The sequence below is a fragment of the Miniopterus schreibersii genome (assembly GCF_964146895.1).
Source record: "Miniopterus schreibersii genome assembly, chromosome: 3".
Taxonomy (NCBI): domain Eukaryota; kingdom Metazoa; phylum Chordata; class Mammalia; order Chiroptera; family Miniopteridae; genus Miniopterus; species Miniopterus schreibersii.
In genome coordinates, this window is record NC_138103.1 from 18,725,921 (window position 1) to 18,741,707 (window position 15,787).

At 43.3% G+C, this 15,787-nt stretch overlaps 1 protein-coding gene across 3 annotated transcripts in view; it reads left to right on the forward strand.

Annotated features, from left to right (window-relative positions):
• The window catches only part of SNX29 (sorting nexin 29), a 456,832-nt gene that overhangs the window by 230,305 nt on the left and 210,740 nt on the right, over positions 1–15,787 (forward strand). For all 3 annotated transcript variants that reach the window (XM_081133203.1, XM_081133205.1, XM_081133204.1), the window contains one exon: positions 8,572–8,678. In XM_081133203.1, coding sequence (XP_080989329.1) covers positions 8,572–8,678 — 107 coding nt within the window. The remainder of the gene's footprint in view (positions 1–8,571; positions 8,679–15,787) is intronic.

Here is a 15,787-nt window from a genome sequence, read left to right on the forward strand (position 1 = left end):
CACCATCCCTGGAACACTGCTATTGTGTCCTGACCAGCTGTGTCTGTTGGGTCCTCTAGGAAGAAGATGCCAAGACAAAGTTAAGAGTGCAGGAGGAGTACTGGGGTATAGTGCCTATGAGAGAGAAAGAGGACATGCAGCCTTGGGCAGGGAAAGCCTCAGACTTTGTTGCGGTTCTAAGAAGTTTGGCTCACCTCATCCCAGTGGGGAGATCTGTGCCAAGATTGCCCATCAGAGGGGTCCCACATTGGTCAGAAATACCCTTCTGTGTTCAGCCATTGGCTAGGATAGCACACTGGAAGTTCCTAGACCTGGAGGTTGTCAACCAGCTGCACTTTTTGTAACAGAGGCCTGAGCTGTGAACCTCTCCTCCTGGCTGCTATAGCCTCCTCTCCCAGCCTCCCCAGTTTCCCTTTCATACAGCCAGTAGAATGACCCTAAAAAAATATGTCTGATCAGAATCTTCCAGGGGCTTCCCGTTTTGCTCAGAATAAAATACCATAGCCTGAAAACCTGTGCCTTTTCTCTAGGGTCTCATTTCCTGTCTCTCTCTCATCCATTATCCTTTAGCCACACTGGCCTCCTTGCTATTCCAGGAACACATGAGACCTGTGCCTGCCTCAGGGCCTTTGTACTTGCATTTCCCAGGAAGGCTCTCCTCCAGGGCTTTGCATAGCTCATATCCCCACTTTATTCTGGTCTGTGTTCAGATGGTATCTCCCTAGTGCAGCCTTTCCTTACACTTTATTTCATTAGTATTCCTCCACCATCATTTCTCATGCTTTAACCCTACCTTAACACTTCTCACAGCCTGACATGTTAAGTAGTTAATTCTTTGAGTCCCCCCACTCAAGTATAAGCTTCATGCTGGCATTTACTTTAATACATCCCTGTATCTCTAGTGTCTAGCGCCTGGCATGTAATGAATCTTCAGCAGCTAGTTGCTGAGGGAATAAATAAGAGACTTTCCCGAGGTCACTTACTGGTGAGTGGTGGGGCCAGACTTTGCACCTGGTATCTGTCTGATTGCAGAGCTCACACTGTCTTGTTCGCCACGCTGTGCTCGCGGTGGTGAGGAGCATGCCCTTTGCCTGGAACAGCTGCAGGTGCCTGCTCTCCTGTAGGGATTCTTGTCATCCCACCCAGGGGGAAACTTTCTCCTTTGGAACCTGAAAGTGTCCCAGATTTCCCATCACACAGAACCTGGCCTGCTGTTGCAGGACCCCGCACACCTTCTTTTGTCCATTAGGATGTTCAAGGGAACTGTCTCTGAATTAGAAATGGTTCTTTATTCTTTTTTGCCACCAGCACCTCTCACTGTTTGCATCTGGGGTCATGCTAAGCTTGTTCAAATTGAAAGCAAAACAGTAACCTTATCGCACTGTTTGCCATGCTGCTCTCCATGGTATTTGAGATTTTACTTAAAATAATTTAGGCAGAAAACCCTATGTGTTCTCTGGTGCCTGCTAGTGAGACCGGCATAGTGTCTACTTATTTTGGATGACTTATCACAGACACCTCCAGACAGTAATGGTGGGCTGCAAGAAGCTGAAGAACTGTGCCATGTTCTCTGAGTTTAAATGACCTACTCATGGTGCTGACAAACCCACAGCTTTTCTGGAACATGAAAAACAGTTCTGATTTAAAGTCATTGTCTTTGTGCTTCTACCAAACACAGTTTCAGTGTCTGACTATTTGGATTTAAAAAGAGAAGGCTTATTGTTTTTGCCAAATTTTTCCATTTGGAGTCTAACTTCTGTAATTATGTCGTCACGGAAATACAGGAGAAGACAGCTGACTGCTTAGAGTGTATGCAAGTTAGTAAAGTGCAGAGTTTCCTGGGAGTGATATGGATGTTGACTAGATGGACTGGGTTAGTGGAACATCCTGTGTTAGACAGATAATGTGGACGTCTTACCTTTGGCACAAGCTTAAAGTGGCTAGACTGAATCCAGCAGGCCAGGTTCCTCTTGACGGGAACTCTGGGACACTTTAAGGTTCCAGTGGAGAAGGTTCCTCCTGGGTCTAGTGACGGTGATCCCTGCAAGATAGCAGTCACCCACAGTTGTTCCGGGAAAGTAAATAATGTTCATAACAATAGCATCCAGTGAGGTAATGCATTTGAAGATGCTTTGTAAACTCCGAGGTGTTACGTAAGACGACACCCTGTTATTTTATTTTTATAAGGACCATAGATGCAGCCCTCAAATTTTGGTTAGCACATTAAATACACCCCTTATTTCATATCTCTTTTGGACAGATCTTCGTGTTTTGGCCTTTTCAGTACAACTTAAGTTTCTTACCCAGAACTGAAATATCTAACGTGTAGATGAAAGACTCTTTCTGTCCTGTTGGGTGTGGCAGCTGCACACCTCTCACAGTCCTTGACCAGGGAGGAATGTCAAATTCTGAACACCTTCAAGGTCACTCAAAATATGGACTGAAATGAGTAATGATTAAGTTTTAGGTTTAAGATTGCAGTGCTAACCAGTGTTTCAAGCCTGTGTTCTTGAATTTAGAATGACCTATTATTGACATGACTAGATAGAATTATGCTTTTCTCCTGGGCTATTCGATTGTCTTTCTGAAACTAATAGATTACTCTCAGAAACTATGCATCTTTTAAAAAAACCAAACTCTTAGTTTGATTTGTCACAACTGTCTGTATTTATTGTTTAGATTTGACTTTCAGAATTCAGTCGCAATTGATCCTCTCTCAGTTGGCTGGCTTATTGAGGGATGTGCAGAGTATGGAATGGGGGTGTAACTTGTCCTTTTGGGTTCTCAAATGACTAGTCGTTACTCAGACTTTTATTGTGCTGCGTTCCTTGAACACCCAGATGTTCTCTTGCTCCCCAGGCCAATGAAATTTTCTTTACTTGAAAATTAACAGATCTGATGTGGCTATTGTATAAACTCAAACTAATGGGATGGGCTGACTCCTTGTGCCTCGCTCCGTATTGACGTTGCCAACAGAGCAGTGTCTGGCTGGTTAAATCGCTCCCTTCACTTTCCTGATATTAATCCTTAAGCTATCGAGAGGCATTGGCCAAGTTCACCTCTTGTTCTTCTTTTTATATATGCCGTCCATATGGAGCCACGTCACTGTCTTTATAATGCCATGGTCTAACTCAGTCTCATTCAGAGCGAGTCTCTGAAGAAGTCCCTGTTGAACGATTGAAGGCAATGTATTAGTTATCCATTGCTGTGTAACAAGTTACCCCAAAATATATCAGCTGAAAACAGTAAATGTGCTTATGTTTGTGTAGGAAAGGAATCCGGGCACAGTTTAACCAAGTGCTGTGGCTCGTGGTGTCTCACAAAGCCGCAGTGGTAATCTCAAGGCTCAACCCAGGGAGGATCTACCTCCACTCCTGTGGCTGGCAGCAGACCCCAGCTTCTGGCTGTTACATTGCTGGATACATTATTTCCCTGCCACATGGGTCTCTTTATAAGGCAGCTCCCGAGATGGCAGCTGGCTTTCCTCAGAGTGAGGGAGGGAAGGCACCCAAGATAGGAGCCACGGTCTTTTTATAACTTAATCTTAGAAGTGACAACTGTCATTTCTGCCATATTCTGTTCTTTAGAGGTGAGTCAGTAAGTCCAGCTCATACTCAAGGGGTGGAGGTTGTTATAAAAATGTGAATACCAGGGGCCATCTTAGAGGCTGCCTACTGATGAGAAAAGCATGATATAGTTGGGGTTAGTATTTTATTATTATATTATGTTACATATGGAATAGAACTTTCTGTGTGCTTGTTAAAGCTGAAGGAACTGAACCAAGGCAGCAGAGGTCAGATATTTGCCAGGGGAAGGCTGACTGACCAGTTTCTAAGAGACCTTCTATAAATTCCTGATGTCCCAGGTCTGTCCCCCAGTTGTGAAGGTTAAAAATCTGATCTATGCACCTGCCTCCTTCAGTGCAGAAGATTGCTGATTTCTCTTAAATGTGCCCACAGAATGCCTGGGGCCTTAGGACAGAGGCCAGTGGCTTGATTTCTAAAGATGTGCACACATCTAGCAGAATGGACAGCCATCTCTTTCTGATCAGCACATCTTTGGTGGAGAAAAGAAGCCGAGGCCAGGCAATGATCAGAAGGTCACGTGGACAGCTCAGTGTGACTGCTGTCACACGTCAGTTACTCCTTAGGTGTGCATTAGCACCAGGCTTTGCTAACCAGCTACACCCAACTTCATGGTGGGGGTTCCTGCCCTCTCATGGGCACTGCTGTGATCAACTTTTCTAAGTCACATTTCTACATGCCGCCTCCTCTCAAATTCTGTTTTTAATTTAAAATCAAATTTATTTAGCTCTTTAAAAATCAAACTTTTGCACATAATTTTTATAAAAGACCTGATGCTTCTTAGCCACCATCCTCCCCCATTTCACAGTCCCCACAAGCACCTGCTTTAAGCTTTTAAACTGATTCTTATGGTTGTTGCCTTGATATCTCTGAACAACCTGTCTATTGCCACTTGTTGATTTTTCCATTGAAGGTGTTACTTATCAATTTCTCCCTGTGGAAGATGACAATTAGCTTTCTTTGATTCTTCCACCCCCACAAAACACACACACATTCTCCAGCACAGACATATAATCTTTTTGGTTCAATCCCTGGTCCGTGATTACAGTATTATGATTCTGAAAATGCTATCCAGCTGAGCTGTGAGGTACATAATCATTATTTTTGCACAACTTTTCATTTCTTTTCAGTTAATACTTATCTTTTTATTTTAACTTGGTTGATGTTCTGTGTACTGTATACTAATTCATCTCCAAATGCTCTCTCAGTTATGTAAATTTCCTCAAAACGTGTTCAAAGCGAAGCACCTGTCAGGTTCTTCCTGAGGCAGTCCCTCCTGGAGTCCTCTGGCCTCCTGTAGCTGGAAGCCTGACTGCTCTGTGGCCCTGTTCCCTCCAGTTCACTACTGCTGTTGCCACAGGTGCTGCTGCTGCTGCTCCTCTCCCTCCTTATTGAAGTGCAATTTGTGTACCATACAATTCAGTGGGTTTTGGTACATTCACAAGGCTGTGTTACCATCACCACTCTCTATAATGTCAAAACATTTTATCACCCTCAAAAGAAACCCTATATACTCATTAGCAATCACTCCCCATCCCTTCTTCCTCCCAGTCCCTGGAAAGCAACACTTGCTCTGGACATTTCTTATAAATGGAATTACGAAATACGAGGCCTTTTGTATTTGGCGTCTCTGACTTAGCATGATGCTTTCAAGGCTCATCTGTGTTGTGGCATGTATTAGTACTGCATTCTTTTCCATGACCAAATACTACTCCACTGTATGGATAGACCGCATTTCCTCTTTCCTTGTTGTCTGTGATGGCCCTACGTGCTGTTTTCGCTTTTTGGTGGTTATGAATGATTTTCTCACTCATGTGAGTGTTGGATCCCCCATTTCTTAGAATCTCTGTTTCCTCTAACTAGATTTCTTTTCTTTTTTTGGTGGGAGGTCAAATTTTGAGAGGTTATACGTTTGCAAATGTCCTTACTTACTCTCACATGGTTTGGCCTGGCGTATCATTCTAGCTTAGAAAGAACTCGCTGGAGGATGTTGACAATGTCAGTTGCTGTTTTTTAGCCTACAGCACTGGTGTTTCCAAACCCTGTGCCATTTCTAGTTTTCCCTCCTCTGTAGAATTAATTCTGCTTCCTCTCTGGAGGTTTGCCCTCTCCTTTGTCCCCGCGTTCTAAGACTTCACCCTGAGGCCTGAGAGCAGGGCTTGGCCTCCTGCTGTCTTAAGTGCTCGCCTCTTGGGCCTGGAATTATATCTTTGTTTCTGTCCTCTCTGTGTTACTCCCCCACCCCCTTTTGAACTCTTTTCATGTGGTAACTCTTCATTTCGTTTCTTGTTTTCCGTTTGGCTCTATTTTCTGGACATCTTCTTACCTCCTGGTCTTTGTATCTAGTGTTCCATTTTGGCCACCTCAGTTTTCCTCTCCAAAGGAGCTTTCTTGCACTCTCTGTGTTATTTTTTTCTCCTTTTAAAATATCTCCCTATTATTGTTTCTCAGCTACAGCATCTCCATTCTCTTTGGGAATATTACTGATAGCTTGTTCGTGGAGTGTACTTCTCCCTAGATTGGGTCTCTTCCTACAAGTTATTTTTCTCTGCCTGTTTATTCTGGTCCCTGTCTTTCCATCTTAAAGTGCTTGTCTCAGATGGGAGGTGATTTCTGGCTGTCTACTCGGAGTCAGGAGTGGGGGACTAAAGAGCTGATTTAGAACTCTGTGGCCATTTCTTGGTGGGATGACCTGGCTCTGCTGTTTCACCGGAGGGACCACCCCTCCCCCCCCCCCCCCCCCCCCCCAGTTGGTCTCTTCTCTTTAGCTAGTTAGGTTTACAGGAAAATGCTTTCTCTTCCCTTACTTGCAGGTAGAGGTTGGCTGCCTGCTGTTCTGGGAATGGGAGGGAGGGGCGGGAAGAAGATGGTAGAACCTCAACATTTCAGTGTGTTTTATTTTTATCTTTCTGTTTTCAGTAAGATATCCCTGCTTCAACTCAGTCCAAACCTACTGTTTTACCTTTTGCAGAGAATAAGTAAACCCTTAGCCTCCTGTTAAATTGCTGCTTAGCACCCCATGCTCATTCCCACTTCCAGAAGTGCCTGTATTAGAAACTGATGAGCCTTTTGCAAGTTGCTCCATTTTAATCAGACAATGTTTCGGTGTTGCCCACTTTCAGCTAAGAATGAAATTTTCTCAGGTCTGTCAAGTTACCAGTTTACTTGCATCTCAGCTTCTAAAATTTTATTGTTTTGCTTCCTCTCTTACTCTTTTTCTTAAGGGCGAGGCCTTTAGAAAGGATTTTTAAATTGGTATTTTAGTGGGATTCTGAGAGGATGTGAATGTATAATGAGTGTATTCAGTCTGTCAACTTTGCCCAGAAGTCCTTTACATTTTTTCTTAATGCCTATTTCAGGTTTCAGGTGGTGGTTTGGTCACTCCTTGCAGTAGTGGCTGGAACTGTAGTCTTTCCTGGGGTGGAGACAACTTAGGGTTCATCCCAGTATGTTCTGTATTGTCATTAGGGGGCTTTGCTACCTCCACGGGCTCTAGCCAGCTGTGGTGGAGGCTTAGCGACAGGGCTGCAGGTGGAGCTACGGGTCAGTTCAGGCTCCGTGACCCCCACTTTTGCTCAGCCTTTCCCTGCTTCCACTTTCTCCCTCCATGCCACTTCCTTTCACCCGCCCTTTGCCTCTCAGATCCCAGCCACTGGAGGGCTGACTAACCTCAGGTTCTTCTTTTGCCTCATTACATCTCATCTCGTAACACTTCACCCGGGCTCCCTGGGCTTTCACCTCTCTGGCCATCCGGGAAACTGCATAGTCGATGCTCGTTTTCAGACTTGGGCTGATCCATATTCGTAATGCCGCCGCTGGATCTTTTTCTTAACCACTGGTGCAGGAGTCTCTCCTGCCCTTGCTCTACTTTTCTTGGAATTATCTGGCTGATTCCCAGTCTTCATATTTATTTATTTATTTACTTATTTATTTACTCTTCCCTATAAAGTAAGCATGGATGGATATATACCTAAAGGTAGAAATACCTATTGGTGTCTGCCATGCTAATTTTTTAATGGAAGTTTTTCTTCTGATTTTTTAATTTCACACAGTAGAGCCTTCCCTGGTGGGATCCAGTCTTTCAGTTGGCTTTAGAGAGCACATAGAGCATGCTGTGTTCAAGAACATTTACTGAAGTCTGTTTTTGTTGACTAATCTGTACCTAAACCCTCCTGTTCCCTTGAACCATTTGACTGTCTTCCTCAGCTTTCAGTGTCAAACCCCTGCAAAGGCCAAAGTCCTAATTCAGGCCTCTACTGTGTCATACCAGGACTAATGCCTCGTGGTTTTTTTCTTCTTACCGCCTCCATCCAAACTATGTCTATTCATTTTACAGAACAGATATTTACTGAGAATGTACTATATGCCAACTCCTACTGTATCTTAAGACAGACCCAAGTCCTGCCGCTGTATCACTTAATCTTCCTAAAACGTTGTTTTACAACTGTCACTGCACATGCAAAACCTTTAACATCTCTTCATTAAAGTCACAGCTGCTTCTCCTGAACTCGTGGCCTTTCCTCTTCTCTCAACTTCATCTCCCAATAAATACCCTGCTAGTTCCTGTGCTGACCTGGGACCCAGTCCCTCTAAGATGCCTTTGCATTGCCATTATGTGTTGGTTTCAGAGCTTTTCTGGAAGCTGCTTTGCTTTCACTCTAAGTATGGTTTATCAATGTGGCTCTTATTGGCTCTGCGTGCACTCTGACCCCCACTACCATTCACATTGGGCTGTAGGCAGGCACAGCCTCATGAAAACTTTTGTTGGAGAAAAAGTTTTAAATGCATGTTATCATTCACTTTACTGCACTGTGTGAAAATGTTGCAATGTTGAAGTAATTAGTAATTGTGATTCTTTTCCCTTTAAAAAGAGCTTCCTATCTGGATAAGCCATTTGGAAGACCTTTTTTTTTTTTTTTTTTTGCTGGGAGAATAATTTTTGATTATTGTTAAAATATTTATGGAAAATGTCTTTCTTTTCCTAAAGTTGTACCCAACCTTTGGAATGTCGATGGAGAAGTTACAGTCGCTGAGCAGAAGCCCGGAGAAGTTGCTGAGGAACTAGCAAGCTCCTATGAAAGAAAGCTCATCGAGGTAAGACCTGTCAAGTCCAGGCCTTTATTGCTGATGTTGGCCGCTTTGGGGGTTTTCCAGAAATAGGCCCAGCCTGTTAAACAGATGTTAGCAAGACAACCAAAGCATTGTACTTGATAAAGAAAGGTAAGAGCTGGTTCTTTGAAACATATTATTTCATTGAAATTTTGGGTACCGTTAGCCAGGAAATAGGAGAGAAAACATAAATATATAATGTTAAAAATAAGAAAACATATCTACCCTTGGATTTGGAGAAGACTAAAATCAGGAGAAAACATCACCTCATAGATGTGAAAATACGGATGAGATGGACTATTTTCTAGGATAACATTTATTATAAAATGGAAAATGAGGCAAACTGTCTGAAGGGTACCAAAAAACTGGTGGAAGAAAGTTTTAAAAGTAATTAAAAAATTGTTTCCCTGGAAGGGAGCAAGCCTGATGGTTTTATGGTGGTTTCTAGGAAAGCCTTCAAGTCTACACAAAAGCCCTTTGCTGTTTATATTTCCTTAAAGCATTATCTATATCTATACCTATATTTATATAGCTATATCCATACATATATATCTCTCTATCTTGGTTCAAGTGTGCTTTACTTTGATATAAGCAACCTGCCAAAGATAGTATAAGAAACAGTACTATAGACTTGCCTCATTTGTGCACAGATGCATCAAAATTGTAGAAAGACATTACACAATCAAACTCAGTCACACATTAAAGGAACAATCCATATAAAAGTAGGACTTATACAGGGTTTCAAGAATTGCTTAATGTTAGGAAATTCATCAAGTAAGCTCATGGATAGACCAAAGGAGAAAAACCAGATATTGATCTTGATAGGTACTGAAAAGTCATTTGATAATGTTGATCATTGATATCTGATAAAAATATTCTTTATAAATGAAGAATAAAGGTACTTCTTTGATATGATAGCGTTTTGTTTTGTTTTTAATCAGAAACCATTAATTATAACCATACTCAATGGGAAAGCTGGGAGGCAAGTTTCTGACTAAGTACCTAGTATATAAAATATATGTAGGTGTGTGTATATGTCGTGGTAGTCACATGGTATTTATTATGAGTCATGTATGTTTGCATATACACACAGCATGTAAGTGTATAACCATACTTTCCAGTTACTGTCAGGTCCACTTGCATTGTTGTTCTTGGTAGCTGCCAGAGAGTTAAGTGTTGAACTCCACATCTGAGGGAGCAGTGGTTGGCTGTAGAGATTTCTCTCCAGCCTTAATTTCCTTTCTTGTGCTTCTGTGAGTCCCTAACTGGGGAGGAGTAGAGTTGGTGGCTGTTGTCAAGGAGCTGAGCTGTGAGGCCAAAGCAGCGATGTTCCTCCAGTGGAATTTACTACCCCAGACTGATTTTTCTTTCTTGGTTTTGGTTGTAAAGTGAGGTTCTGTCAGTGATCTTTCATCTGTGAGTATTATTAGCATTTCATTGCAGCAAGACTTTTGCTGAGCCCTCTCTGTTAGCATTAACAGAGCTCTTTACAATGTTTTGTTTGATGCTTGTCTTGCCATTTTATTAATGGGTTGGCTTTTACCAAGAAAGAGTTGCAAACACGTGTTGGTGTGGAGTAATGAAAGGATGTGGGGGAAAGTTGATGTACTTTTCTTTCCATTTCAGAAGGGCAAAAAAGAAGGGCATTTTAATGTAAATAACATGTTGAAGTACCTCAACAGTTGAATTACTCTTCTGTGACTTATCCCAAAAAAAAGGGAGTTCCTGAACATTCTTTTTCTTGAGGTCTCAAAGCATTAAAACCACCTCACCCATCTGCACACAAACACTTCACATTCAAGCTCAGTGACTGGAATCCAGCATCCAGACAGCTCAGAACCCAAAGTCAACACTGTAAACTATCTTTTATTTGTTGGGGAGCATCAGGGGCCAAGCACTGCTTGGTAGAAAGATTACTCTTGACACCCTACAATGGTTAACTTTTGGAAACAAGAAGGGAAGGAGAATGCTGGCAGGTATAGGTTAATCTGACAGGGGAGAGACATTAGTATGAACACACTAATTGTATACCAGCCACTGTAGCACTAGTGGCCAGCTGTGGGGTACACACTTTTATTCCCAGGCCCTGTGCTAGGGCTTTTACATGGATGGACTCATGTAATCCTCAGCAGTGTCCTGTGAGGAAGATACTGCTCACAGATGGGGTTTTGAGAAATTAAGTAACTTGCCCAAGATTGTCCAGCTGGTAAGAGGCAGAACTGGATTCAAATCACCCAGGCCATCTAGCATCAGAGCCCAAACTCATAATCCTGCTCCGCTCTGGAAGGGTGAGCTCCTTGAGGAAACAAAAAGTGGACTTGATAGAAGAGAAGACTAGTCACGTTTAAGAGGATGAATGGAAGGAACAGAGGAGGAAGCCAGCCATAGGTAATGGAAGTGCACCATCGCAGTTCGAAACTGTGCTGGGAGGGGTCCCTCTCACACTCTTAGTTACTGCAGAAGGAGGGAGTGCATGTGTCTTCTGTGGTTGGAATTACCTGCTTCTGAAGCAAATTGTAGCAGAACACCAGGCTGGGAGCTCCTTGAGGGGACAAGAACATTATCTTTTTAATTGTATATTCATTGCCTTACAGCTCCAGCATATGGTGGGAGCTCCATAAATACTGATTGGAGTGACAGTCTATTGAGTGGGTTCAGCTGTTCAGAGTAATGTTTAAAGAGTGATAGATGTGACTCTGGAACCCCAGATTGAAAGTGAGTTGCACCAAGGCCCCACCATAGCTAAGAGCATACTGTTGGGAGGGATTAGATGTCTAGTAAGAGGAAACATAGGTTCTTTACAGGAGGCAGACTTTTTTCTGGCACTCAGTTTTAGAGGAAAGTTTAGTTTGTAGAGCCTGGAGAGGGTATTGAGTAACAGACAGATGGAAGCTACCAACTCATTTAGCACCTATTTATTTAGTGCCTTCCAAGTGCCTAGCCTTTAGCTCTTTCTGCACCTGCAGTGGCTTCCCTACCTTGGGAGGAGTAGAGTTGATGCTTTTGGGAGGTGAGCCACAAAAAATGTAAGGTCATAGCAGACATGTTCCTGAAACGGCATTTACGTTCCTCGATAGAGTTCTTCCTTTGACTGCAAAGGTGTTGATGTTTCACCCATGAACAGCATTAGCTCTTTGTCGCCCCAAGGCTGGGCCTAGGTTACAGAGGTGAACAAGATGCCATGCCTGTCTCCAGCGAGCGCCCAGCTCTCGGAGGGTTCAGTGGACATGTCGTTATGATGGTCAGGAAGAAGGGTGAAGCGCAAAGTGATGCACGCTTTGTGGGGTCCCAGAGCCGTGCCTGTAACAACAGTTCTGCAGAACTTGTGCACCCAGCTGGAGCTTCTAGAATGTTCCTCCCTTTTTCTTTGGGATTGTTAGTAATGACAGTTAGAATTTCTTTTGTAAACTTCCCATCCCTCTGAAGAAGCGGTGGACATCAGAGGAAATGGATTTGTTCTTACAGCTCGTTTTGAAGGTAAAAGTTATTAGACACTCCAGCATAGATCTGTTCTAAGATTTTCTTTACCTCTTTTAAGTACAGTTCCTTTGGTTTAGACTCACCTCCAGAGATTTTTCTGTTCTTTTCTAGCAGTCGCTGTCAAGAAAAATGCAAAATGTTGGTGACATTCAGACTGCCATCCTGCATCTCTTTGCTACCGCCTTCTGTAGCCTGGTGGCTTAGAGGGCACACGATAACCCGCATCAGAAAGACTGAGTTCAGGTTTGCCACTTACGGCCATGTGTTCCTGGGCAGGCCGCATGACTTGTCCAGGCCTTAGTTTTTCTGTCAGTAAAATGTAGCACATAGTACAAACTCATAGGGTAGCTCTGAGAATTAAATAGGGAGAATCTGGCTCTGTGCTTGTGGTAGATGGGAGGTGTCTCCTCGCTTTCCTGCCTCCCTTCTGGCTTCCTCTGGAGTAATGACCTCCCCACCTTTGCTTGCTGTCTCGGTGAAGGGGTAAATCTAAGTCCTCTGTCCTCCTTTGGCCCAGAGCCAGGGCAACGGGGGCTCTAACTCTAGACTTACACAAGAGGAGCAAAAATGCTTGGGAGTATCCTGGTACCCAGCCAGTGGTTCTTGTGTTGAACTTGCCAGAGTAGTTCTGGTTACAGCCCCTTCCCTGAGCCAGCATCTCCTGCCTTCCTGACTGGCTACAGCAACTCCTTTTTAGCTTAGGATAGAATCTGTTTCTGTTACTTAACTCCAGATTTCCCTAGCCCATATGTGGCTTCATGTATGTGTATGATCAGTAGACGTCACTTTCCTTCATCTGCTTACCAGGGCTCCTTTGTCCTGCCTTCTTCATTCTGTCCCATGTCTTGCTTTTCCCCTTCTTTTTGCTCTGTACTTTCGTATAGCCAGTCTACCCTCTGTAAACAGATCGTGACTTCCTCCCAGGTGGCAGGACTCAGCTAGCTGCTGATTGATTTTTCAAATTTGAAGATACTTATCATTTACCCTGCAAGTGTATTTAGTCCCTGCATTTTTGCTCCTGGGTGACATAAATGGTGTATTAGCAACATCTATTCTCATTATGATGACAGAGTTACTCTTAATGAAAAAGTAAGCTTAAGCATCAAGCTTGTGAAAAATACATTCATAATCACACACTGTAAATAACAATGTGATCATCATTTTAATGAAATGTAAAAGTTCCAGAAACAGCCAGGACCTTGGGAGCAGTTACGCCACCAGTACTTGCTTCATAATTGGCACCAGTGGGTTCTAGCACTCTCGACACATCTGAGAGTCCGTTTTATACAAAAGAAGGATGGGCTTTAAATAACATACTGGATCCAGGATGAAGAACCCTGAGCCGAGATCAAATTGAACTGATATTCAAAAATACGATGTTTGTTTTCATTTATTTTTTAATCCAACTGGGGAGGAGCTCTCTTTTAGAGGGGCTAGCTGTAATTCTCCCCCAGGCATGAATGACCAACAAGGCCACACCTCCAAGGAATTCTTAAATCTTTTTATTATGGAAAAGTTGAAAATGTAGAAAAATAGAAGAGTATAATGAGCCTCTGCGAACCCATCACCTGGCATCAGCAGTTAGAGACTCTGGGCCAGTCCTGCTTCATCTCTGTCCTGCCTGCCTGCTGCTCAGCCTCTCATGGTATTTCGAAGCAAATATAAGAGTTCACATTATTTCATTCCTAAGTATTTCAGGATATATCTGTAAAAGATAAGAACTCCTGTGAAGAAAAACAAATCCTGCGATATCATTAAAACGCCTTATAAAGGAGGCCCACGCTGGTTCCAGTGATTCTGTAATGGAATATCAGTGAGAGGGACTCCTTTTAATGGAGCATTTCTCAGGGGCCCCTTGCTTACTGCTCCCCTTCTTCAGTTGCCTGAGGAAGGAGCCTTGGCATCTAATTTGTGCAAGAGGACCAAGCCCAGGTCTTTTCTGCCTCTCAGTTCTGCTCTTTGCTGGGCTTTATACATTGATTCCAGTTAATATCAACTAGAGCTGTGTCACTGGCACAGCTATACTCACTGGTTTCCACCAGTGCTGTGGGTTCCAGGCCTCCTATGTGCCCTCTTTCAGGAGTGAACTAGTTTCCTGATGACGGGCTCTGATGGAGAGGGCGCAGGCTGTCTCCCACAGGGGCTCCATCAGTATTTCTAAAAAAATATTTTTATTATGCATACTTCAAATATATGTAAGCATAGACAGATGAATATGATGAGCTTCTCTGTACCCGTCACCCAACTGCAGCAGCTGTCAACTCAGGGCTGGTCTTGCTCTGTCCAGACATCTTCCTACCTTCCCAGCTTCTTAAAGTATTTTGAAAACATTGATTTTATCCCAAAGCATTTTGGAATATATCTCTAATAAAAATAAGAACCCCCTTTTCTAAAAAGAAAAAGCCCTATAATATCATCACACCTAAAAATTAGCAATAATTCCTTAATATCATCAAATATCTGGTGAGTGTTCAAATTTCCACTCAAACAAATGTTCGAATAAGTTTCTAAATGGGGCCCATTCACATGTTGTGATTGGTCGATTGACCTCCTACGTCTCTCTTAGTCTACTGGTTCTCCCATCTATATCTTGCTTCTCTCCCTTTCTTCTTTACTGTAATTTTAAAAAATGTGTTTTTATTGATTTCAGGGAGAGAAAGGGAGAGGGAGAAAGAGAGAAACATCAATGATGAGAGAGAGTCATTGATCGACTGCCTCCTGCATGCCCCCTACTGGGGATTGAGCTCCCAATCTGGGCATGTGTCCTGACCGGGAATGGAACCGTGACCTTTTGGTTCAGAGGTTGATGCTCAACCTCTGAGTGATGCCGGCTGGGCTGTACTGTAATTTATTAGTTGAAGAAACTGGATTGTTGATTCTGGAGGATTTTCCACCAATGTTTTTTGAGGGTCTGTTATGTGCTTGGTACTTTGTGACCTGTTAGACTTTTGGTGATGTTTATTTGAAGAAAAGCACCCATTAGACACTGATGATGGTGTGGTAATGGCAGTTAGCATAAGAGGGCTTTTCCTATTTCTAGGTATCGTGCTAATTGCGTTGCATGGGATTGTCTAATTTAACGTTTGCTGCATCCTTTCAGATGATAAGTCACCTCCCCAAGGTCACAGGGCCACATATGTAGAACCAGGATGTGACCCTGGCTGTCCGACTCCGGAGTCGGTGCTCTTTCATTCCGCTTCCTCGTGCCTGGCTGGAAAGAAGAACTAGGCCTCCTGGCTGTCGGGCTTTAACTTTTAGCTCTAGGAGGAACTTGGACAATGACAGCAGTGACAAGTATGCTAGCTATGAGCTTGTCAAACCCAAGGGAATTATCGCAGGGATAAGGAGGGATCATAGAAATAAATTCTAGCTGACAGATGCAGTACCTGACGTAAGCTGTATTGATGTAAACAAATCTGAGAGCTTGCTCAGATGGCAGGCCTGTTCCAATGTCCCTGTGCCCACTGGATATCCACAGTCTCTTCCTGTGTGCTCAGGTGACCCACTCAGTGTAGCGGAGGAAAAGGTTCCACCTTTGGCAGCGCCCCCTTGTCCCTGGGCAGTTCTTTCTTTCCTCTGTCCCCTTGGCCTTTCACTCCCATTACCCTAAGCAG